Source organism: Macrobrachium rosenbergii, chromosome 9 (genome assembly GCF_040412425.1).
Source record: "Macrobrachium rosenbergii isolate ZJJX-2024 chromosome 9, ASM4041242v1, whole genome shotgun sequence".
Lineage (NCBI taxonomy): Eukaryota > Metazoa > Arthropoda > Malacostraca > Decapoda > Palaemonidae > Macrobrachium > Macrobrachium rosenbergii.
The window spans coordinates 18,565,162-18,590,161 of record NC_089749.1 but is presented as its reverse complement, the minus strand read 5'-3'; the positions used below and the strand labels follow the sequence as shown (position 1 = coordinate 18,590,161).

General features: G+C 35.7%; 3 protein-coding genes across 5 annotated transcripts; all 3 read left to right on the top strand.

The window, feature by feature from the left end:
* Positions 1-3,338: 3,338 nt before the first annotated feature.
* On the top strand, positions 3,339-7,688 carry LOC136841901 (chorion class B protein B.L1-like). Its single transcript, XM_067109323.1, has 2 exons — positions 3,339-3,468; positions 7,228-7,688. The coding sequence occupies exons 1-2, from the start codon at positions 3,339-3,341 to the stop codon at positions 7,686-7,688; spliced, it is 591 nt and encodes a 196-aa protein (XP_066965424.1).
* A 28-nt stretch (positions 7,689-7,716) lies between these two features.
* On the top strand, positions 7,717-11,807 carry LOC136841900 (chorion class B protein B.L1-like). The gene is made up of 2 exons (XM_067109322.1): positions 7,717-7,836; positions 11,211-11,807. The coding sequence occupies exons 1-2, from the start codon at positions 7,717-7,719 to the stop codon at positions 11,805-11,807; spliced, it is 717 nt and encodes a 238-aa protein (XP_066965423.1).
* A 3,321-nt stretch (positions 11,808-15,128) lies between these two features.
* Positions 15,129-21,500, top strand: LOC136842066 (uncharacterized). Of its 3 annotated transcripts, XM_067109449.1 has the most exons (3): positions 15,129-15,325; positions 20,427-20,802; positions 20,833-21,500. In XM_067109449.1, the coding sequence occupies exons 1-3, from the start codon at positions 15,314-15,316 to the stop codon at positions 21,294-21,296; spliced, it is 852 nt and encodes a 283-aa protein (XP_066965550.1). In that variant the 5' UTR covers positions 15,129-15,313; the 3' UTR covers positions 21,297-21,500. The 3 variants fall into 3 exon arrangements, with proteins under 3 accessions (XP_066965550.1, XP_066965548.1, XP_066965549.1); XM_067109447.1 differs by having other exon boundaries at positions 20,427-21,500; XM_067109448.1 differs by lacking the exon at positions 15,129-15,325 and adding an exon at positions 19,999-20,049 and having other exon boundaries at positions 20,427-21,500.
* The last annotated feature ends 3,500 nt before the right edge of the window (positions 21,501-25,000 follow it).

The window sequence follows — 25,000 nt, the reverse complement described above, 5'->3', positions numbered from 1 at the left end:
ACTGACGATCGAATCCTGGGTTTTCACATTCATTTGCATAATTTGGAAAGGAATCTTCCTAACTAAATGTCGTTACATCTTCACAAATTAAAATTTATAGCACTTCCCAACTTCAAGCAGAGAAAGAAGAATAGCTAATTAAAACATGGATGTAATGCAACCAACTTTGGCATGAATGGAATGAATGCAAAATGGTTTATCTAGGCCTCATTGCTTGCTTCTTGGATAAAAAAAAAAACTACCCATCAGCGATAATATTTGGCAACAGGAGTGATTATCGTAGGTTGAGGAGAGATAAGGAAGAATGGAGTTACATATAGTATTATTGCCTCTAGTTTCTGCAAAACAGCATAATTTTGCTACTAACTGTGGGTATGGCACAAAATCTACAACCTTCGATTCTTTATCTTTTTTGTTGTTGTCTTTACAAATTAATGTTACTGTTCCGTCATGAAAATATGCAGCCTCTATATGTTCAACGGTATGGTACTCTAGACTTTTACCAGTTTCCCCTACATAGGACAAATACTGTATGTTTTATTAAACATAAACCAAGGGTAGGATCGTTACCTGAATTCTTAGATTAAGTTTTATTTTTCTTCTAATGTTCTTATTGCAATGAAAAGAAAATAGATGATTTTATTCTAATTTTTGGTTGCGTCTGAGTGACCTTGAACACCGTTTACTTTTCAACTTGAAAACATCATTAAAAGAAACCACTAAATAATTACAATACTCTCTGAGGACCTGAGCAGTAAATTGGATATGTGGTAGTTATTATTCTATGAAGGGTTGCACCTAAGTTAGGAAAATCTATAAGACCTGCAAACTCATTCCAAAAGACTTGCTGCAAATCAGAATGCTAATTCTTACTTGACCTACCCCTTTGATAGAGAAAAGGGGAACGAAGGGAATATTTATTGGTATTCAGCTGCGGTTTCAGATAAAAAAAAAAAAGACAGTGGTCGTTGCCACAGAATACTTCGCCTGCTGAGTCCTATATGAAATCTATTTGGAAACAAACTTCCCCAATATTAGCAGGTTCGTATACCTACGCAGAATGGTCATCATCAGTAAGTAAAACCCCTTTACACACTCTGAGCACACTCTGTAGTTTCTTGGAATTATGGCCCATCTTTTCCCACCAAATTCCACCCCATCTATATAGTACTTCTCCCTCCCTTCAGCCCTAACACTTTCTAATTGTACCCCTTTTTTCTAACCAATAGTTATCTGTTCTCTCTGCAGGGACGAACCACATTTCCTTTAAGGTACCATTTTTTATCACTTCCATGCATCACCACATTTCTTACCTTTTCGGGTCTTTTATGCCACATATACAATATTATGCAAGTGTTTCTTTTCATAATTTAAATTTTTCCTTCAATATAATGAATTCAATCACAACATTCTACTTCCATAAAGGGGATTTGGCTTTACATTCAGAGGATACATTTCCAACCATGGTTTCATTAGTTGCCAATTCTCCTCCGAATCTTTTGTACAGATCTTGCTTCCTTCTTTCATCACCTATTCAGTGATTCATCTCTTTTCATATACTACCATAGTTCTTATACAGATTTTCCCTTTTACCATCAAAAATTCTTACACAACTGTTCCACAGCAAACACTCGAACTAAACACCCTCTCCCTTGTCTGCCAAACGCAATAAAGTTTTATGAATCTAAGGCCGTTTTTACCAGCTAGTGTTTCTTTCCTGCGGAACTCTTTGACTGTTTGTGATATGAATGAAATTAAGCTCATTTCCATTAACAGTCTGGGTGTTCGTTTTCCTTCAGACATTTCTCTGAGAGATTTTACCGCATGCCTAAAATTCTGTGTCATTACACCGAATGTCTCATGAATTATAATCACCTGATTCATCCAGTGGTCTTGAAAAATGTTTAAGAATTTTCTAAAAATAGAGACAAACAATCTACAGAAATCAAGGTAATTACATAGTGGTTAAAAGAGTTCAGTGTCAATGTCATCATCCCAGAAGACTGAGGGTGTGGTTAAAGATTTTTAGGAAAGTAGATTCCGTTAAGGCTTTTTTTATTTTATTTTTTTTATTTCCTGCTTGTATATAAGAGACGGTCCTCATCCCAGGAAGTCATAACCCAATTGTCCCTCAGCCTGCTGAGTTCAGAAAACACGTGGGACCATGAGAGTCTTGGTAAGCCCGCAATTTCCCCAAAAGTCAGTGTTACCTGAAGTGTCAGGCCTTATCGTTGCTACTTAAAAACATAAGCGACTTCAGTTTTGCGTATAAAACATAGTGTAATGCAAGAAAGTAGGAAATGCTAAAACGTCAGAGAACGTACGCTCTTGTTCTGTTCTCCGAATACTTATGATTTCGCGTTTTGGTTTAAGAGATAAGCTTCTGATATGTGGTTTACTTATACATTTGACCAATGTCGAATGTCACCTAGATACAGCAGCAACACATTGTTATCTTCAATAGGGGTTCTCTGATATATCCTTGTGACATTTTTACATATACATAATCTCACTCGTCCTTTCATAAATATCAGTAAATATCCTACATCGACAGTGACGGCAACACTCACTTTTTTTAAGAAATGGTTAAATTAGAATAATATTTCATTCGTGAATACTTTCCACGGATGTTGAGATAAATGCAGTGCTATTTCATATGTAAAACATTGAGAGGTCTATATTCATTGAATTCCCAGGCTTTAAACTATAGGCTTCATCAAAAACTCTTTATCAAACTTCACATAATTTTAGATTGATTATGTATCTGTATCTGTTCACAAGAAGAAAAATAAAATAGTCAGTATTCTTAGGATCTCAGTTGTTTTTGTTCTTTCAGATTGGAGTCCTGTTGGTAGCCTTTGTGGCTGCAGAGCAGAAACGTTCAGCTGACCCTGGAATTGGCTATGGCGGACTTGGAGGACTGGGATATGGAGGCTTGGGACTAGGAGGACTTGGTTATGGAGGACTGGGCCATGGAGGGCTTGGACTTGGTGGTCTTGGCTATGGCTTAGGCCTTAATGGTGGATCGAGGTGGATACGGAGGCCCATGGCGGCCTCTTTGGCGCAGGCACTACGCCAATGGATACAGCTACTCCCACTGGATACAACCATGGAAACCACATTCTCAAAGGATATGGAGGGAGCAGGAGGGACTGTCACATGGTCATCTTAACAAGCACTTGTTTCCCGGAACGAAGTGCTGATCCTGAACCAGAGATTAGCCTTGGTGGACTTCTGGTGGACTGGGTTATGGAGGACTTGGGCTGGTGGACTTGGATATGGAGGGCTTGGACTTGGCGGTTAGACTTAACGCTGGATATGGTAGGACATGAGGCTTAATGGTGGAGTCTTGGACTCTGGGGCAACTACGCAATGGATACAGCCACTCCACCTTAGCCAACTGGAAACCAGACTTAAAGGATATGGAGGAGCAGGAGGACTGTCACATGGTCATCTTAACAAACACTTGTGGATAAACGAAGTTCACCTGGATCCTGAACCCAGGAAATTAGTCTAAGACTTGATGGACTAGGTTATGGAGGACTGGTGACTAGGGTTCACAATGGAGAAAATGAAAATGGACTTGGATATGGAGAAATTAAAATTGGCCTTTCCAGAAATGCGTCTTTTTAGGACATTGCTAAATTTGATATGGAGGTCTTGGAACCTTGGTGGACTTGGTCCAAACTTATTGGGAATACATTTTTTTGGGTGGACTCTAATCTCTTGGTTCATATGGTGGCCAAAGATACATTTTTATGAAAATATATATATTTCAATCTTATGCGTTATTAACTTTGAAACCTTTTCCCGATTCAAAATATCAATGGAACTTGATTTAGTATGGATAATTGGAAGGTAAAATGTCTTTCTTGCAATTCATTCCTAAAACTTCAAAATATGAAATTTCCAAATCTAGGAAAGACAGACATTGAAGATAAATCGACCGATAGATTAAAAATGCTTTTGGAAGTCATGGAGAAACGATCCATTTGACTATTGAGAACTACTTTTGATAAAAGTTCAAGGTTTCTTGGACATTAGATTCCTGATCCTGTAAATACATTTTTGATAAAAAAAAAAATCTTAAGCTGATGTATTCCAAACTCAAAGGATATTAGTCAAAATAGCTGTCTGAAGTTCGTACTGACAGATTTTGTTGAAATCAAGAATTTATTTCTTTCCTACACAATCATCTACGTATCAAAAACTTTTTATTTAGGAAATAATTTTGTTCTTAAAGTTACAAAATTCAAATAAAAAAAACCATAAAAGACAGGTTAAAGATAAATTAAAAATAGATGAACAAAAATTGGAAATAGCTTTGATAGAAAACCACAAACTTTTCAAATGTCCCTTTTCCTTTACCATTAAGTGAAAAGGAATTTTAAAATTCTTCACTAATTTTACAAAAACAAAAATGAAAAGCAAAATGAACTTCACAGGAGAATGTCAAAACAGCAGATAATAGCTATGGGTAATATAAAGCGACACGTTTAGAAGCATGTTGTCATTTGTGTTGCTGAAATACATTTATCGGAAACGTGGTTAATGTTTCAAGAATGCCTCTTTTGCATCATAAGTACTATTCCCTCGAGTTAAAAATCCACTGGCTCTGCATCTGATGATAATGCAGGATGTAGGGATCATTAAAAATAAATGCAAATGTAAAAATTTGAGAAATCATAAACGGTACCAATGGCACTGTTTCCATTTTTTAGGTTGCAAACGTTTATAAATGCAAATGTGTCAGTAAACACGAACAAATAATTATCTCTGACAAGTATATACATTGCTGTTTTACAGATATCAGCTAAATGTTATTATTATTATTATTATTATTATTATTATTATTTAATTATTATTATAATTATTATTATTATTATTATTATTATTACTGTTGTTTTTATAATTATTATTATTATTATTATTCAGAAGATGAAACCCATTTCTTGTGGGACAAACACAGGGACCATTGACTTGAAATTCAAACTTCCAGGAAAGAATATGGCTTTACATTTAGGAAGAATACCCCAGAGGGAAGGGATCGTTGCCATGGTGCTCAAATTGAATTTTAAAACGAGTAAATTAATAAATAGCCAAATAGAAAATGATCAAAATGCAAGACAGAATACTATTAGGTAGCAAGTGCATTTGTTTAATTTTATTGAACTTTGAGAAATTACCTCTGTTTACAGTTCAGCTCCAGTAGGTAACATTGAAAGATCGTTAATAAGCAACTTTGAACACACAAAGGTGTCATAAGTCATATCAGTAATTATCTCTGGTTATATATACATTGTTGTTTGGGTTAGCTAAACGAGGGGTTCATATATACTCCCTAAACACTCCAATGCTGTTATACAGAGCTGAAACATAGAAAAAGATAGAGTTTACTTGTACTTGCAAGTAATTTGTTCTAATACTGAGTGGAAGTTACAGGGTAATATCTTTCAGCTCAATACACTACTAGAATAGATAAGCTAATGTTGTGTGTGTGTGTGTGTATATATATATACACATATATATATATATATATATATATATATATATATATATATATATATATATATATATATATATATATATATATATATGTGTATTGCTAAAATTGTACTGGCATATGATGATATATGCAGTGGAATGACATGGAATATGAAACATTGGGTGTAAATTCTGACAGGTTTCGTCTATATGCCTAAGACATCCTCTGGAGTCCTGATACGTGGTGGTAGAAATTTTCAATAACATGTCACACTAAGACTTTCTGAAGGGTGGAAACCAAATATTAACACCTGACAGGCAGGAAAATGAAGGAAGGGGACTAAACACGTCAGCGTGTGAGGTCAGTGCTCTCTTTACAACTATATTGACCTATGTAGGGCTTACACCTTCTGCCCTCATCTTGTGTCGAGTACCTTTCTTAAAGTCTCTACATTTTACATATTTCTTTTGAAACTACTAAATCAAGTTAATACTTGCCTTGACTGATATTCTTACAAAAGCTTTAATTTATGAAACTAGCTTCGATAATGTTCTTCCCAGGGCATCATTGGATTAAACTATCTTTTTTGGCCTCTGCCCAGTTGATTGTATGCTTATTTTCACTGACATGTACAAAAATCCCATTGTCCACCTTGGAGCATTCTATAATTTTTTTTATTTTGCTCTCTTGTCTTTTGCAACGATCTTTTCTGGTTTGACTGATGTAAGACTTAGTTGTTTTAATTTCTTTATGGCTTTTGATATACACATCCTTTAGTACTGCCAAGAGAGTTCTTTATATTTTTTTTTTTTTTTGTATTGAACCGTTCTTAAAGGTTATCCCCAACTCTCAAAATTCTGCAATTTAGGTGGGGATATCTTTGAAATTATTATTATATGGTAGTGGACACAGGTTTCTACGTATTGTAACTTTATATGCCTTTATCGTAAAAAGTCTTTTGCCGATCATAATGTATTGTCTAATACAGAATAAGATGTGGCAATTTCTTGCCTGCATTCCTGTTTATATCTATTGTATCACATATACATAAAAGTCTGAATAATATTCATTCATCCTTTAGGTTGCAGTCGTTTTTATTCCTTGTGGAATACCCACCAATGTCTGCCTTCTAACTTTACTTTATTCCTTGTTCATTCTGATTTGAGCTTGATAAAGTAAAAGGATGGCCACTCTCATTACCCAGAGACTATTACACACATAAACACGCACACACACATACACACACATTCACAAACACATGGATGGTAGTTTCACTTAGAAAGATAAATATACTTAACACGTGTCATCTGTAAGAAGGTCTTATGCACAGTATATCCCCACATTCCTTCAGCAGCGCATGGAAACATTTTGATAGTTTCCTAAAAACAGTTACAAAGCATCATTGGAAACGAAGGTCACAGGCGGTTAGGAAAAATCCAAGGTGAACGTCCTTTTCTCAGCTAAGGAGCTAAGGAGAAATAAAAAAGGAATATTCTTATTTTTTTATGAGACCACTTCCTTAAAAGAGACGATCTTCATCCTGAGAATTCAAGAACTCAGTTGTCCCTCCTCCTGCTGAGATCAGTAACACGTAAAAATATGTACAATTATTATTATCAATACGATCCAACAAAAACTTTCTACTTTCAGATTGGTGTCCTGTGAAGAGGTACTCTGTGTGTGTGTGTGTGTGTGCGTGTGTGTGCGTAAATATAAAGATACTTTCTCTCTCTCTCTGGTAGTCTTAGTGGCTGCAGAGCAGAAACGTTCAGCTGACCCTGGAATTCACTATGGGGGACTTGTAGGACTGGGCTACGGAGGCCTGGGGATTGGAGGACTCGGTTATGGAGGCCTTGAACTTTTTGGGTTAAGACTTAATGGTGGAAATAGAGGTGGATATGGACGCTATGGTGGCCTCTTAAGTGCAGGCAATTACGACAACGGATACAGCCACTCCACTGGATACAACCATGGAAACCACATTCTGAAAGGATATGGAGGAGCAGGAGGACTGTCACATGGTCACCTTAACAAACACTTGCTCGGCAAACGAAGTGCTGATCCCGAACCAGGTTTAGCCTATGGAGGACTTGCTGGACTTGGCTTTGGAGGATTTGGTCTTAGTGGACTTGGCCAAGGAGGACTTGGACTTGGAAGACTTGGACTTGGTGGATTAGGTCATGAGTCTTGGTGGAGGACTTAGTGGACTTGGATCCATGGTAGTCTCCTAGATGCCGGTAACTATGCCCATGGATACAGTCGTTCCACTGGCTACAACCATGGGAAACCACATTGGAAATTCCCACAAAGCATTGGTGGACTGTCCATGGCCACACCAACATCATAGGAAAGTAAAATGATATTTTTAGATTAACAAAAATTAAAAGTTGGTGTTTCCAGATGAATGCTTCTTTCTGGAACGTGTTAAGGATACTGTAAACCCTGCTTCGGTATCAAGAAAAAATGAGTCCAGACTTTTAATATATCCTTGATATGAGGACTTAATCTCTCAGATTTCTTAATCTCTGTGAAAACGTATTTTCTGAAAAATATATAACGTATTGTTTACGTTTAAAGCCTCTTCCAGATAAAATAGTTGTGTTAAATAGTAATATGACGACATATTGACAAATGAAATTTGGTAAATAATTTGGGCTTTGAGTAAAATCCAGTTCCAGAATGTAACTTTTTTCTGTCTTTTGGAAATTTAAAGCAATGAATATGGTATGATTTATCTCATATGACGAATATCGTTTTTAAATGATTTATGTGACGTTTAAAATATCTAAATATGGGATTCCTAAAACAGCAAGACAGAGATGGATAGATTTTAATGATAGAATAACTGCCAAAAATGGAGAGAGATAACACAGAAACAAGAATCATATCTGAAGTTTGTCAAATACTGACGATCAAACCTGGGTTTTGACATTCACTTGCATTATTTGAAAAAATTTTTTAAAGGTCGTTACAGTTTCACAAATGAAAATTTAAAACATTCCTAAAAAAGCAGGAAAGAAGAATAGCTAATTAAAACATGGATGTAATGCAATCAACTTTGGCATAAATGGAATGAATGCAAAATGGTTTATCTAGGCCTCATTACTAGCTTCTTGGATAAAAAAAAAAAAAACTACCCATCAGCGATAATATTTGGCAACAGGAGTGATTATCGGAGGTTAAGGAGGATATAAGGAAGATTGGTTGACATATGTATTATTGCTCTGGTTTGGCAAAACAAAGTGTTAATTGCTACTAACTCGTGGTTCATGGCACAAATGAAAACCCCTTCGATCGTTCTTTATCTTTTAATATTGTTGTCTTTACAAATTAATGTTACTGTTCCGTCATGAAAATATGCACCTACTGAATAAAATGTTCCAAACCTTACAAATAATTACTCCTAGACTTTTACCAGTTTCCTAAACATAGGACATTAATACTGTATGTTTTATTAATCTATTAAACTACACCTATTCGATCAATTCCTGAATTTTAGATTAATTTGTTTTTATTTTTCAGTTTCTGATGTTCTTTCTGCAATGAAAGAAATAGATGATTTTATTCTAATTTTTGCACCGTCTATGACCTTGAAACACCATTTACTTTTCAACTCGAAAACATCATTAAAAGTCAAAAACCACTAAATAATTCTAATGTTTTTCTGAGGACCTGAGCAGTAAATTGGATATGACTGGTAGTTATTTGTTCTATGAAGGGTTGATCCTAAGTTAGGAAAATCTATAAGACCTGTTAAACTCATTCCAAAAGAGTTAATAATGTAAAATCAGAATGCTAATCTTACTTGACCTACCCCTTTAATAGAGAAAGGAACGAAAATCTGTTTGAAACAAACTTACCCAAATTAGCAGGTTCGTATACCTACGCAGAATGGTCATCATCAGTAAGTAAAATATATTTACACACTCTGGGCTTGCACTCTGTAGTTTCTTGGAATTATACCATCATTTTTCCCACTAAATTCTATACCATCTATATAGTACTTTCTCCCCCTTCAGCCCTACACTCTAATTGTGTGTGTGTTTTCTAACCAATAGTTATCTGTCTCTCCACAGGGGACGAACCACATTTCCTTTAATATACCATTTTTTTATCGCTTCCATGCATCACCACATTTCTTACCTTTTCAGGTATTTTATGCCAACACATATACAATATTATGCAAGTGACCTTTTCAAAATAATTTAAAAATTTTCCTTCAATACAATGAACTCAATCACAACATTCTACTTCCATAAACGGCTGGGATTTATTTTTACAATTCAGAAAGAGGATACATTAAACTCATGGTTTCATTAGTTGCCAATTCTCCTCCGAATCTTTATCTAGATCTTGCTTACATCTTTCATCACCTATTCAGTGAGTTCATCTCTTTTCATATACGACCATAGTTCGTAAGATCAGATTTTCCTTTACCATCAAAAATCTTACAACAACTTTTTATAGCAAAACACTCGATCATTTTCTTTTCAAATACCCTGTCTCCCTTGTCTGCCAAACGCAATAAAGTTTTATGAATCTAAGGGTTTTTTACCAGATCCTTCAGTGTCTTTCCTGAGAACTCTTTGATTGTTTTGATATGAATTTAAGGGTTCATCAACTCATTTCCATTAACAAGTTGGGGACATGTTCGTTTTACTACTTATTTCTCTGATTAGATTTAGTGCATGTTTTAAAATTCTGTGTCAATACGTCTTTTAATGTCTCATGAATTATAATCACCTGATTCATCCAGTGGTCTTAAAAATATTTAAGAATTTTCTAAAAATGGAGACAAACGATCTACAGAAATCAAGGTAATTGGTGGTTACAAGAGTTCAGTGTCAATGTCACCACCCCAGAGGACTGAGGGTGTGGCTAAAGATTTTTAGAAAAATAGATTCCGTTAAGTTTTTTTTTGTCTATTTCCTGCTAGTATATAAGAGACGGTCCTCATCCCAGGAAGTCATAACCCAATTGTCCCTCAGCCTGCTGAGATCAGAAAACACGTGGGACCATGAGAAGTCTTGATAGATTCTAAAAATAGTTTACAAAGCATCAGAAAGCCACTGTTGCATGAAAAGCCCAGGTTAAAGGCTCCCATCGAAGCATGTTACTCAACTAAAAACATAAGCGACTTCAGTTTTGCGTATAATATTTAGCAGTTAGTGTAATGCAAGAAAGTGAAATGCTAAAACGTCAGAGAACGTACGCATGTAGACATACTGAAGTTCTGTTCTCCGAATACTTATGATTTCGCGTTTTGGTTTAAGAGATAAGCTTGATGAGCTTTAGTTTTGCTTATACATTTGACCAATGTCGAATGTCACCTAGCTACAGCAGCAACACATTGTTATCTTGAATAGGGGCTCTTTGATATATCCTTGTAACATTTTTGCATATACATAATCTCACTCAGTAAATATCCTACATCGACAGTGACGACAACAGTCACTTTTCATAAAGAAAAGGCTAAATTAGAATAATATTTAATTCGTGAATAATTTCCACAGATGTTGTGATAAATGCAGTGCTATTTTATATGTAAACCACTGAGAGGTCTATATTTTTTATGGCATATTCAGGCTTTAAACCTCTGGCTTCATCAAAAATTCTTGATCAAACTTCATAAAATTTTAGCTAGATTATTTATCTGTATCTATTCACAAGAAGAGAAATGAAATAGTCAGTACCCTTAGGATCTCATTTATTTTTGTTCTTTCAGATTGGAGTCCTGTTGGTAGCCTTAGTGGCTGCAGAGCAGAAACGTTCAGCTGAGCCTGGAATTGGCTATGGTGGACTTGGAGGACTGGGTTATGGAGGCTTGGGACTTGGAGGACTTGGTTATGGAGGACTGGGCCATGGAGGGCTTGGGCTTGGACTTGGTGGTCTTGGCTATGGCTTAGGCCTTAATGGTGGATACGGAGGTGGATATGGAGGGTATGGTGGCCTCTTGAGTGCTGGCAACTATGCTAATGGATACAGCCACTCCACTGGATACAACCATGGAAACCACATTCTCAAAGGATATGGAGGAGCAGGAGGACTGTCACATGGTCATCTTAACAAACACTTGCTCGGCAAACGAAGTGCTGATCCCGAACCAGGATTAGCCCTTGGAGGACTTGGTGGACTTGGCTATGGAGGACTTGGACTTGGTGGACTTGGATATGGAGGCCTTGGACTTGGTGGACTTGGATATGGAGGCCTTGGGCATGGTGGACTTGGTTATGGAGGTCTTGGACTTGGTGGACTTGGTGGACTTGGTTATGGAGGCCTTGGACTTGGTGGACTTGGATATGGTGGAGCATATGGTGGCTAAAGATGCCAAAAATTATGCCCCTGGGTACAGTCGTTCCACTGGATGCAACCCCGCCGACCACATTGGAAATTCACACAAAGGATTCAGTGGACTGTCACAATGGCATTAACTTCACAGGAAAATAAAATGCTACTTTTTAGATTGAAAAGAAATTAAAAATTGGCTTTTCCAAAGAAATGCGTCTTTTTGGAACGTGCTAAATTTGATAACCATGCTTTGGAATCACGGAAAAATTAGTCCAAACTATTGAGATACATTTTTTTTTGTAAATACTCTAATCTCTTACGTTCCTAATACTTGTAAAATGCATTTTTATGAAAATATATATTTCAATCTTATGCGTTGTATACTTTGAAACCTTTTCCAGTTAAAATATCGATGGAAGTTGATTTAGTGGATAATTGGAAGGTGAGGAATTTGGTCTTTCTTGAACAAAATTCATTTCTACAACGTCCGAATAAGAAATACCTAAATCTCAGAAAGACAGACATTGAAAGATAAATCGACGAAGAGATTAAAAATAAAAGAATAGATAGTATGATAGAAATACGAATCACATTTGAAATATCACTTGAAACTTACTTATGATTTAAGTTCTGGGTTTTGACATTGAATTAGATTATGTGGAATTTCTTAAATATAATTTATTACACCTTCGCAAAAAAAAAGATTTAAAAGCATATCCAAACTTCAAGAGGATATTGGAAAAAGCCCGCTAAGAACACGAATCTATGACAAAATGAGATTTTTGTTGTTTGTCAAAATTTATTTCTTTCTTACCATGAGCGTGGAATATACACATGTCAATAACGCTTTGAAATACAAATAATTTTTGTTCTTGAGTTACAAAAATTCAGAAATAAAAAAAAAAAACATAACCAAAAAAGCAGGATTAAAGGGTCATTACAAAATAGATGGAATGGAAAAAATATGAGAAAGCCACGAACTTTTCAAATACTGCCCTTTCCTTTTCAGAAAGTGAAATTTTTACAAAATTCATTATTTAGGCCCAATTTTACATGGCGAGAGTATTTTGTCATGACAAATGAACTTAGATGAAAATGTTCCTCATTACAGATAATATTTCGCAATAGAAATTATTTTCTACGTTTAGTGAGATGGTGCCTGAAAATTGGTCATTTCACATTTCACTGGTATGGTGGTTAATGTCTTGACATGCCACTCAGACGTCATGGGTTCACGCCTCCCCCAGAGCAATGAAAAATCACTGGCTCTGTATCATAATCAGTTACTGCCGCGGCGTGGGGTCTATGGTGGGAGGTTGAAACCAACATATTCTTTGGAAGCTTGAATTTCAGGTCAATGGCCCGTGGTCTGGTTCCATATGAATAGGTTGCACCTACTGAATAAAAAAAATGTGTCAGTAAACCCTACAAATAATTATCTCTGGTGACATATACATTGTTTTGGGTCAGCTAAACGACGGGTTCATTAATAATGACCGTGGTTACGGCATTAATCTATTAATCTACACCTATTCGACAATTCTGTATCTTTCGATACTGTTGTTTTTATAAATGAAAAGTACAGTTTCTGTCAAGAAGATGTACAGCGTTTCTTGTGTACAAAAACAAGTAATTCCAGACTAGTACCAATTTTTCTCGCGCCGGGAAAGGAAAAGCTTTACATTTTGCAAAATATACCCCAGGGGAAGGATCGTTGCCATAATTGTCAAATTAATTTTCACATACGCCACTTCTAATGTCTAATGTTTTCATAGAACTAAATGATAAACAGAAGACAGAATGTGGTTGACTTGCAAGTGATTTGTTCTAATTTTGGGTTGATCTTAAATAACCTTTTACCTCTGTTTACAGTTCAGCTCAGTAATATTATTAGAAAAGATAGGTTAATAATACAAATATAAACACACAAACACTACACACACACACACACACACACACACACACACACATATATATATATATATATATATATATATATACATTATAAAGCACATATATATATATATATATATATATATATATATATATATATATATATACACACATATATATATATTTGAATATGTATATATATATATATATTACATATATATATATATATATATATATATATATATATATATATATATATATATATATATATACTGTATATATATATTTATATATATATGTATAGTTAAAAATTGTACTGACATATGACGTTTATATAAAGTGGAACCACATGGAAAATGAAACATTTGGTGTAAGTCCTGACCGGTTTCGTGTTTATGTCTAAGACTTCCTCTAGAGTCTAATACGTAGTGGTAGAAATCTGCAATATATATGTCACAATAGGCCATAGAGACGGCTGGAAACCAGATATTAACACCTGACAGGTGGAAAAGGAGGGGGCAGGTAAACTCGTTAGTGTCTGAGGTCAGTACTCCATTTACAAAGCTCTTTATCTATGCAGGGCTTACATCTTTTGCCCTCATATCACGTCAAGTTCCTTTCTTAAAATCTAAACATTTTACGTATTTCTTTTGAAGTTAATAGATCAAGTTTACACTTGCCTTGACTGATATTCAAATTCTTGCAAAAGCTTTCCTTAATAAAACTGGACTCGATCATTTTTCTTTTCAGTACATTATTCAGTTCTGCTGTCTTTCCAACGATTCTCTAGTTTGGCCAACATAAAAGTTGTCACAGGACTAACATGGGGTTTGTTATACAGATCCTTCAGTACTGTCGGAAGAGTTCCTTAGAAGTGCTTTTTTCTTTTAATATTGGTTTTAAAGAGTTCATCAACTCCAAACTTCTTAAATAGATGGGGAACATCTTTGAAATTATTACTATACGGTAGTACAATTAGGTTTTGGTGTGTTGTGTTTTTTTGTTATTGTAATACGTCTTTTAATGTATTGTCTGATGCAGACTTAGGTGTTTTAATTTCTTGCCTTTATTCCTATTGATATCTATTTCATCGTCAATGTATTCAAGGCGTCACATTTATGTAGTTCTAATAATATCCTTCACCTTTGGTTGAAGGTCTGTTTGTTCCTTATGGATTACCCACCATCTCAGCTTTCTGCCTTTACTTTCTCTCACTATTCTTTCAAGTTTGATATTGATAAAGAAATATGGTTGCCAGTTCCATTAATTTTTCACACACAAACACACACACATTCACAAGGATTTTCACGTAGAAAGAAGTATATGTCTATTATGTATTGTCCACATGAAGGTCTCATGAAATGTATCGCCCCCACATTTCTTCACTCGTGGAAAGAAATAATTTGATAGATTCCTAAAAATAGTTACAAAGCATCAGGGGAAAACGAAGGTCATTGGCGGTTAGGAAAAAGCCCAGGTTCAACGCCTCCCACCCAAGAAAGATGTGGGTGGGGCTAAGGAGTATCAAGAAAAGGATTATTATCTTTTTTTTTTATCTCCCAACTGCATATAAGAGACGGTCCTCATCCCAGGAAGTCATAACCCGATTGTCCCTCAGCCTGCTGAGATCAGTAAACACGTGGGACCATGAGAGTCTTGGTAAGTCCACAATTTCACCAAAGTCAGAGTTGCCTGAAAATACTTTACAGGCTTTGTCGTTAGCATGTTACTTAACTGAAAACATAGACAACTTTAGTTTTGCTTATACATTTGGCAGTCAGTTTGGTTCTAAAAATCAGAGAACGAACACGTTTGGAAATGCTTTCAAGTTTATCTTAAACATGGGGTCTTCTATATTTTCTGATAATGGTTTTGTGAATAAATATAATCTCACAAGTTTGATACCAGAACTTTGCTAAATTCCAATAAATAACATACTATATGATTAACAGCAACAGCCACTTTTCATAAAGAAAATGTTAAATTTAGAACAGTTTTTAACATTCATGTATACCTTCCGAGTGCAATGTTATAAATGCAATCGTATTTTATTTGTCCAACATTGAAAGTATTTATTAAATACCCATTCTTTAAACCTCAGGCTTCACTCTAAAATTCATTATCTAACTTCACGCAGTCTAAGCCAGGTTATGTATCCATATTCACACAGATAAAAATGAATAAGTTAATCAGTATTCTAAGATCTTAATAAATTTTTTTCCTTTCAGATTGGAGTCCTGTTGGTAGCTTTCGTGGCTGCAGAGCAGAAACGCTCAGCTGAGCCTGGAATTGGTTATGGGGGACTTGGAGGACTCGGAGGAATTGGACTCCTTGGAGGGTTAGGAGGCCTCGGCTATGGCTTAGGACTCAATGGAGGATACGGTGGTGGGTATGGTGGCTATGGTGGTCTGCTGAGTGCTGGCAACTACGCTAATGGATACAGCCACTCCACTGGATACAATCATGGAAACCATTGGAAACAAATATGAGTGTCTGTACCACATGGTCATCTTACAAGCACTTGTTGGTAAACGAAGTGCTGATCCCGGAGCCAGATTAGCACTTCTGGTGGACTTGGAGGACTGGGCGTGGAGGCCTTGGACTTGGAGGACGGTTATGGAGGTCTTGGACTTGGTGGGTTAGGGACTCCCTAACGCTGGATATGGTGGTGATATGAGGCTATGGTGGCTTCTTTGAGCTGGAAACTACGCCAACGGATACAGCCACTCCACTGGATACAATCAGGGGAAACCCATTCTGGAAGGATATGGAGGAGCCGGAGGACTGTCACATGGTCATCTTATCAAGCACTCTGTTTCGGCAACGAAGTGCTGATCCCGAACCAGGTTTAGCCTTAGGAGGGCTTGGTGGACTAGGCTATGGAGGACTTGGGCTTGGTGGACTTGGACTTGGTTATGGAGGCCTAGGACTTGGTGGACTTGGATATGGAGGCCTTGGGCTTGGTGGACTTGGTCATGGAGGTCTTGGACTTGGTGGGCTCGGTTATGGAGGCCATGGGTTTGGTGGACTTGGAGCATACGGTGGCTAACGTGATCTCTTGTATGCAAGTAGTAATCCACATGGATCCAGCCATTCCACTGTATACAGCCCTGGAAACCATATTGGAACTTCACACAAAGGATTGAGTGGACTGTTACATGGACGTGCTAGATTCTAGGATTTACAGTGGTATCTTTTTTAGACTGGACAGGAATGACAAATTTGGTTTTCCCAGTAAAATGCGCCTTTATGGAACGTGCTACAATAACCCTCCTATGGTATCACGGAAAAACGAGTCCTGACTGTTGATATATATTTTTTGTAAATACCCTATTCTAATCTTTGTAAAATGCATTTCTGATAAAAAAAAATATACATTGTAATCTATCATATTGTTTACTTCGAGACCTCTTCTAGATACAATGCCTGTTAGAGTCCTTGTATTGGGTAAGTGGAAGTGGAGGAACTTAGCCTTTCCCTCATAAAATCTAATTTTATAATTTTTTAAGATAAGACGAGGCTTCAACAAAAGCATCTAAATAAGGAATCTCTAAAATCAGGAAAGGCATACATAGAAAAATAAATCAACTGAGGGACTGAAAATAAAAAATATAGATAGCATGATAGAATTACGAATCACATTTGAAATGTCCCTTGATGCTTTTGGTTAAATTCTGGGTTTTGTTGTTGTTGTTTAAGATTAAGCCAGCCTTGTGCTGGCACGGGCTCTTGCTCCTGGAGGAACCTGTAACTGGGTCGATTTGTGAAAAGAAAAAAAAAGCGCCTTTGGATATTGAACTAAATTATCTAGAAAGGAAATTCATATACGTGGTTAATTACATCTTAGCAAGAACATAAATAAAAACATAGCAACTTCAAGTGGAGATTGAAAAAAAAGCCGATAAAAATACGGGTCTATGACAGAACAACTTTGACATGAATCATGTCATTTGTGTTGTTTCTCAAAATACATTTCTTATCAGAAATGTGAAATGTACAAATGTGAAGAATATAAATATTAATGTCCTTGAATTGCAAGAATTCAGAAATAACAACACCAGTAATGAAGTATTAAAGGGTTATTAGAAATATATGCATTAGTAAAAATATGAGGAAATCAGAAGCTTTTCTAAAACTCCGGTATCCTTTTCAGAAGTAATAAAATGACTATAAAATACATTATTCAGGCCCAATTTACGTGGCTGGCAGATTTTCTGATAGCAATGCATTTTCAATAAAAAAAAACTTCCCATTTCAAATAATGTGTCGCAAAAGAAGAGATAATCAAAGTTTATGGCGACGGAAGGGCAAAATTACACAGGCCCCTTCGAATGCACATGTCACCAAACCATTGTGTATGATTATCTCTGGTTACATACATTTTTGTTTTGGGTTAGCTAAAAGAAAGGTTCATGAATACTGACCGTGGATATAGAATAAATCTACGGTAATTCGACCGTTCTGTACCTTTTCTTATTGTTGTCTTATTCAATTAATCGTATAAATTCTGTAAAGAATACGTGCAGCCTTTTTGTGTTCACTAACACATTATTCTAGACTCCGTCTAGTTTCCCCCCACACAGGACTAAGGATAATTTTTAACTTTTGCTAAATATACACCAGGGATAGGATCGTTGCTGTAATTCATGTAGAGTTTCACATACGCACTTCTAATGTCTAATGTTTATAGAACTAAAATGATAAACAGAAGTTTATTTGACTTACCATGAGATTTGTTCTAATTTTGGTTGGATCTTAAATAATCTCTTCATCTCTGTTTAGATTTCAATTCAGTAGTGCAATTAGAAGACAGACTAATGTTATATATATAAAGACGGAACTGGTCAGGAATTACACCCAATGCTTCATTATCCTTGCAATATCTATGCATATATACATCATATATTAGAGTGATTTTAAATATGCATATATATAAGTATATATACATATACATATATATGTATGTATATCTGTGTGAATCTATCTATCTATCTACACTATCTATCTATATATATATATATATATATATATATATATATATATATATATATATATATATATATAGGATATATAGAAAGAGAATATGAAATTTATGTGCAGTAAAAGGAACGAAAGATGGGTTTATAGCTAAATGGAAGGCACGCTGCAAAGAAACATTTGAGTAATGCCTACAGTACACCACATGAGGTACACTAACGGCACTACCCCTCTACGGGAATCTGAGGTTAGTGCTCTATTCACAAATCTGTTGATCTATTCAGGGCTTAGATCTTTTGTCCTCATCTCATGTTCAATACCATTCTTAAAATTTATGCATTTTGCAAATTTCTTTTGAAATTAATGGATCAAGATTATAGTGCATGCCTTGACTGATATTCAAATTTTTACATTATTGGAATAAACTCTCTTGTTTTGGCCTCTGCCTAATTGACTTTATTGTTTTCACTAACACTATACCAAAATTCCTTGGGAGTATTTTATTAATTTTTTAAATTTTATTTTATTTTTTTCAGTGGTTATCTAGTTTGACCAATATAGAAGTTAAAAAGCATTTGATGTACACATACTTTAGTACTATCGATAGTATTATTGCTCTCTGTATTATTGTTCTTAAAGGTTACATTAACTCCAAAATTCTTTTGTAGATGGGGAACATCTTTGAAATTATTAAAATATGACAGTATAAACAAGATTTCTTGTGTTGTAAATTTTTATGTTCTTATCACAAAAAGTCTTTTGTGTCGCTCTTAATGCGCTGTCTGATACTGAATCAGATTTGCTAATTTCTAGCCTGTATTCCAATTTATATCTCTGTAGCTCTGAATAATTTCCTTCATCCTTTAGGTTGAAGGTCCCACCCATCCCCGCCTTCTGCCTTTACTTTATTTCCCTGTTCTTTCTGATTTGAATTTGATAAAGTAAAAGGATTGCCAGCCTCATTAACAGACACTAACACACGCGTACACACACTCATGCGCACACACATATTCACGCAGACACGCACGCGCACACACACACACACGGATGGGAGTTTCACATGGAAAGATAAATATACTGAACACATGTCATCTGTAAGAAGGTTTTATCCACAGTATATCCCCACATTCCTTCAGCAACGCATGAAAATATTTTGATGGTTTCCTAAAAATAGTTGCAATGCATCACTGGAAACGAAGGTCAAAGGCGATTAGGAAAAATCCAGGGTCAACGTTCCTTTCTCAGAAAAATGCGGGTGGGGCTAAGGAGAATTAAGAAAAGGATTATTCTTTTTTTCTTTTACGAGACCACTGCATATAAAAGACGATCTTCATCCTGGGAATTCATACCTCAACTCTCCCTCCTCCTGCTGAGACCAGTAAACGCGTGGGACCATGAAAGTCTTGGTAAGTCAAGTCTACAATTTCACCAAAGTACTGTCAACTGAGAACAGTTTCAGGCTTGATCGTTTTAATGTTATAAAATCAGGAACACAGTTTCACTTTTGCTTATACAGTTAATGGTTGCTGGAAAGCTAGAAGGTACAACATTGTGAACGCTTAGACTTTCATGGCCAAGAGATATATACATTCATATCTGATATGTGCAACAATGTTAATATTGGTTAACATCCTATATTTTAAACCTCAGGTTCCTTCTTAAAATACTTTTTATTACACTTCAAGTAGTTTTAGATAGATTCTATAATTAATAATTTTCATATGCAACTGTAGACGTATTAAATAATATTTTTTGCGATTTTAATAATAATTTTTCCTTCCAGATTGGAGTCCTATTGGTAGCCTTCGTGGCTGCAGAGCAGAAACGCTCAGCTGAGCCTGGAATTGGTTATGGGGGACTTGGAGGACTCGGAGGAATTGGACTCCTTGGAGGATTAGGAGGCCTCGGCTATGGCTTAGGACTCAATGGAGGATATGGTGGTGGGTATGGTGGCTATGGTGGTCTGCTGAGTGCTGGCAATTATGCTAATGGATACAGCCACTCCACTGGATACAATCATGGAAACCACATTGGAAACAAATATGGAGGTCTGGGTGGGCTCTCACATGGTCATCTTAACAAGCACTTGCTCGGCAAACGAAGTGCTGATCCTGAGCCAGGATTAGCACTTGGTGGACTTGGAGGACTGGGTTATGGAGGTCTTGGACTTGGAGGACTGGGTTATGGAGGCCTTGGACTTGGAGGACTTGGTTATGGAGGCCTTGGACTTGGTGGGTTAGGACTTAATGCTGGATATGGTGGTGGATATGGAGGCTATGGTGGTCTCTTGAGTGCTGGAAACTACGCCAATGGATACAGCCACTCCACTGGATACAACCATGGAAACCACATTCTCAAAGGATATGGAGGAGCAGGCGGACTGTCACATGGTCATCTTAACAAACACTTGATCGGTAAACGAAGTGCTGATCCCGAACCAGGTTTAGCCTTAGGAGGTCTTGGTGGACTAGGTTATGGAGGACTTGGGCTTGGTGGACTTGGACTTGGTGGACTTGGATATGGAGGCCTTGGACTTGGTGGACTTGGATATGGAGGCCTTGGACATGGTGGACTTGGTCATGGAGGCCTTGGACCTGGTGGGCTTGGTTATGGAGGCCTTGGGTTTGGTCGACTTGGAGCGTACGGAAAGTGAAAGCGGAATGAAGGTAGTTGGTGTTTCCGCTGAAACAGCCAATCTTTAATGTTTTGTCTTTTGGAAACTAATAAGAATTTGGTAACTTTTGCTACTTTGTCACAGAACAACGAGCCCAGACTGTTAATATACCTCTAATGTATATATTGTAATCTCTGATTTATAGGTTTCATTGTAAAAATGATGTTTGAAATATATATATAATCTAGCCCAGCAAAGTGTTTACTTATCAAAACTCCTTCTTAGATAATAGGCTCTATTATTATTATAATTATATAATATATATATATATATATATATATATATATATATATATATATATATATATATATATATATATATATATATATATATATATATATATATATATATATACATACACACACACACACATATATATATACACCAGGTAACTATGTCATCCATCTTGTTTGTGTACAGTTTATATCAAGAACAGGAGAATGAAATTTTGTGAAACCTGGTAAGTAAATCTTTTATGTGACAATCTCGAGATGATTAGGTTTTAGGTGAAATTACTTCCAAGTTGACATGGAAATCATTTCACACAATAAGGAAGTTAGGGATTTTTTGTTGTTTTAAATCCTTCACAGTTATCCAGGTATATATATGATATATTTTTCATAACTGTAAATTATAAAGGTATTTCCAAGCTGAAAAAATGAAAATAAAAAATTTAACTTTAAAGAGGTGAAAGGTCAAGGTTTCAGTCAAGGTACTGATATCTTATCTGCTATCAGTATGCAGGCTTAATTAATGGGAGCGAGTAGACCTATATTCAATTATAATTACTTAAAACAGTGTTAGGTTACAATAGGATTAAAAATTCATAATTAATTCATATTTATGCCAAGGTGCGTTGCCAGACTTGTTCACTGTCGTTAGATGAAACTGGCCTTATGCCAGCAAGGGTTCCTGTTCCCAAGAGCAGCCCATCAAGTGACTGTCCACTGATAGCCCTTGTAAATTCATTTCAGTAAATCATGTTTATTGTAACGCTCAATCTCTCTAAAAACATGTTAATGTTAAATTTCCCTCTCCATCCGTCATCATGCATTAATGCAGTCATTCATTTTGCTCCAAACTGAAATTACTCACTTGTTCTTGAGAACACTTTGTTACCAACATTCATTCCAAAATCTTTTTGATGTTTTTCTTCCGTTTTATGGCTGTTCCCCCCAAGTTTGATTATAAATGATAAACACGCCGGTGATTAAATCTTCTGATGTCGATATTCAAGCCCAGGAGTAAATACTCGAATGCCATTGATTCTGAAATAGAATTTCCGCGATATGGCCAATGGCATCCTCGCTGATAAATATGAAAGAGGTTGCTTATTACATGAAAAGAAGGATAATGGGTTTGTTGAAAAAAATATATTATTATAGAATTAGATATGATTTGCTTTGCCCTACGTTTCGTCAGTCCATGAAATGATTATTTAATCATTATTATCATGGGATGCAGGTATGATTAAAATACCTTGTTATAAATATGACATCAGTTATTCCTAGATGAACCCCTCGGTCCGGAAATTATGTCGTTAATCCTGATAAAGGAAGAACTATGAACAATGATAAAGGAAGACATTTACATCTGTAAATGAAACAGACATTGACTAATTATGTATTATAACCGTATGATGTAAACAGCCCTAGTGAAATATCTGTCACCCCTGTTTTTCTTATGCCTTAACTTCGACAAATCTCCACTGATCTCCAGCCACCTGTCTCGGTTCTCATTCAAGTAATTCTTGGTCTTCCAACTTTCTGGTCTCTACAGGAACCCAGATGCACTATCACGTATTATTCTCCCCCAGGGTGATGTCAAGGACATGTTCAAACCATCTCCGTATACCATTCATCATTATCTAATCTGCTTGTGAGACTTCAGTAATCTCCGTTCTGGTATTATTATTGACTTCATCCTGCCATCTGACTCCTAATGTTCTTCTTGAAGCTTATTTTCGAATGGACAAAATCTTTCAGATATGATGTCAATGTTATAGAGCGATTAGAATCGTTCCATTTGTTTCAAAGAAATATGTAAAAATGGTATAGATTTTGGCGGTGATGCAGTTTACCAGGCTTACAGCTTCCAGAGCCATCCACAATAAAATGACAAGATTTTCCAACTATATGTATATTATGTGTTGCAAATTTCTACCATTATGTATCAATTTTCCTGAAGATGTCTTCGAAAACTAAAGGTAAAACCGGTTGGGATTTATAGCCATTGTTGTTTTTATTGTGGTACATCTACCCACACGCACGCACACGCAGACACACGCAGCACACACACACATATATATATATATATATATATATATATATATATATATATATATTATATATATATATATATATATATATATATTTATATATATACATATACATATATACATATACACTTATGTGTGTGCCGGTGTTTTTGTGAGTGCAAGCATTTATAAATAAAAACATAATTAAATACTAAGCAAATATAAAGCTTTCTGCTCATCAACATAAACTCTATATGAACATTCACAAAAAAAAGGAAACTGGGCTTAAAAGTTGCAAAAGCCTTAACAAAATATATTCTTTCATATTCAAACGTTTCTCATGAATTATAACTATGAAATTCATCCATCGCGTGCCGACAATTTCAGGTTTTATTTATTCAGACGCGCTAAAAACAAAAAGAGATAAACGAAAAGGAAAACTGGAAGCGGAACAAAAAATAAAATAAAATAGTGTCAATGCGTCACTCACTGAGGACGCGGAGGTGGGGATGACGAACGCTAGGGAAAGGATATTCGCATTCCTATTTTTTCATTTTATTTTTTTTTTCTGATTGGCAAAGAAAGGTAATCTATGTTGCATCACTATAAAGTGACTTGAAATAATAAGTAAAAGGCCACAATAATGTAAATAAGTAATAATAAAATACAAAAAAAAAAAGGAGCTTTCGACCGTTTGAACAACGGTCCTCCTCCGCCAACTCCCTGGCTGAAGGTGCAAACGGTCGAAAGGTCGCCTCCCACCCCCCCTTTTTTTCGTTTTTTTTTTGTATTTTGGAAATACAGTCGCTCATATACATTATTGCGGCTTTTTACTTATTATGAAAGGTAATTCTCATCCCATGTTGGCGTAACACAGTCGTCCCTCGCTCAGACCGTCAGAGGTTGGGAAATCCCTAATATCTCCCAGTTATGAGAGCTGATCGTATCAAGGCCGATTTGTGGTTATTATTATTATTACATGAACTAATCGTATCATCGCCGATTTGTGGATATGAAATTCTTTCATAAATTAATCGTATCATAGCCGATTTGTGGATGCAAAATTATTTCCTAAACTGATCGTTTCATGACTGATTTGTGGATATAAAATTATTTCATAAACTGATCGTTTCACAGCCGATTTGTGGATATAAAATTATTTCATAAACTGGTCGTTTCATGGTCGATTTTTGGATATAAAATCATTTCATAAACTAATCGTATCATAGCCGATTTGCAGATATAAAATTAGTTCGTAAACTAATCGTATCATAACTGATTTGTAGTTATAAAAATATTTTGTAAACTAATCGTGTCATAGATGATTTGCAGATATAAAAATACTTTCTAAAATTCCAAATTTACCTCAAAACAAGCACGTCGTACAAAATGGTGCTTCAGGAATCCAGCAATAATTGTCTTTATT

Excerpts from the sequence above, each read along its gene's own strand:
- LOC136841901 (XM_067109323.1), top strand. The coding sequence starts at position 3,339 with ATGGTGGAGTCTTGGACTCTGGGGCAACTACGCAATGGATACAGCCAC. Across the intron at positions 3,469-7,227 it reads GGTCATCTTAACAAACACTT|TCTTAGTGGCTGCAGAGCAG; the intron begins GTGGATAAACGA and ends TCTCTCTGGTAG.
- LOC136841900 (XM_067109322.1), top strand. The coding sequence starts at position 7,717 with ATGCCGGTAACTATGCCCATGGATACAGTCGTTCCACTGGCTACAACC. Across the intron at positions 7,837-11,210 it reads CACACCAACATCATAGGAAA|ATTGGAGTCCTGTTGGTAGC; the intron begins GTAAAATGATAT and ends TTGTTCTTTCAG.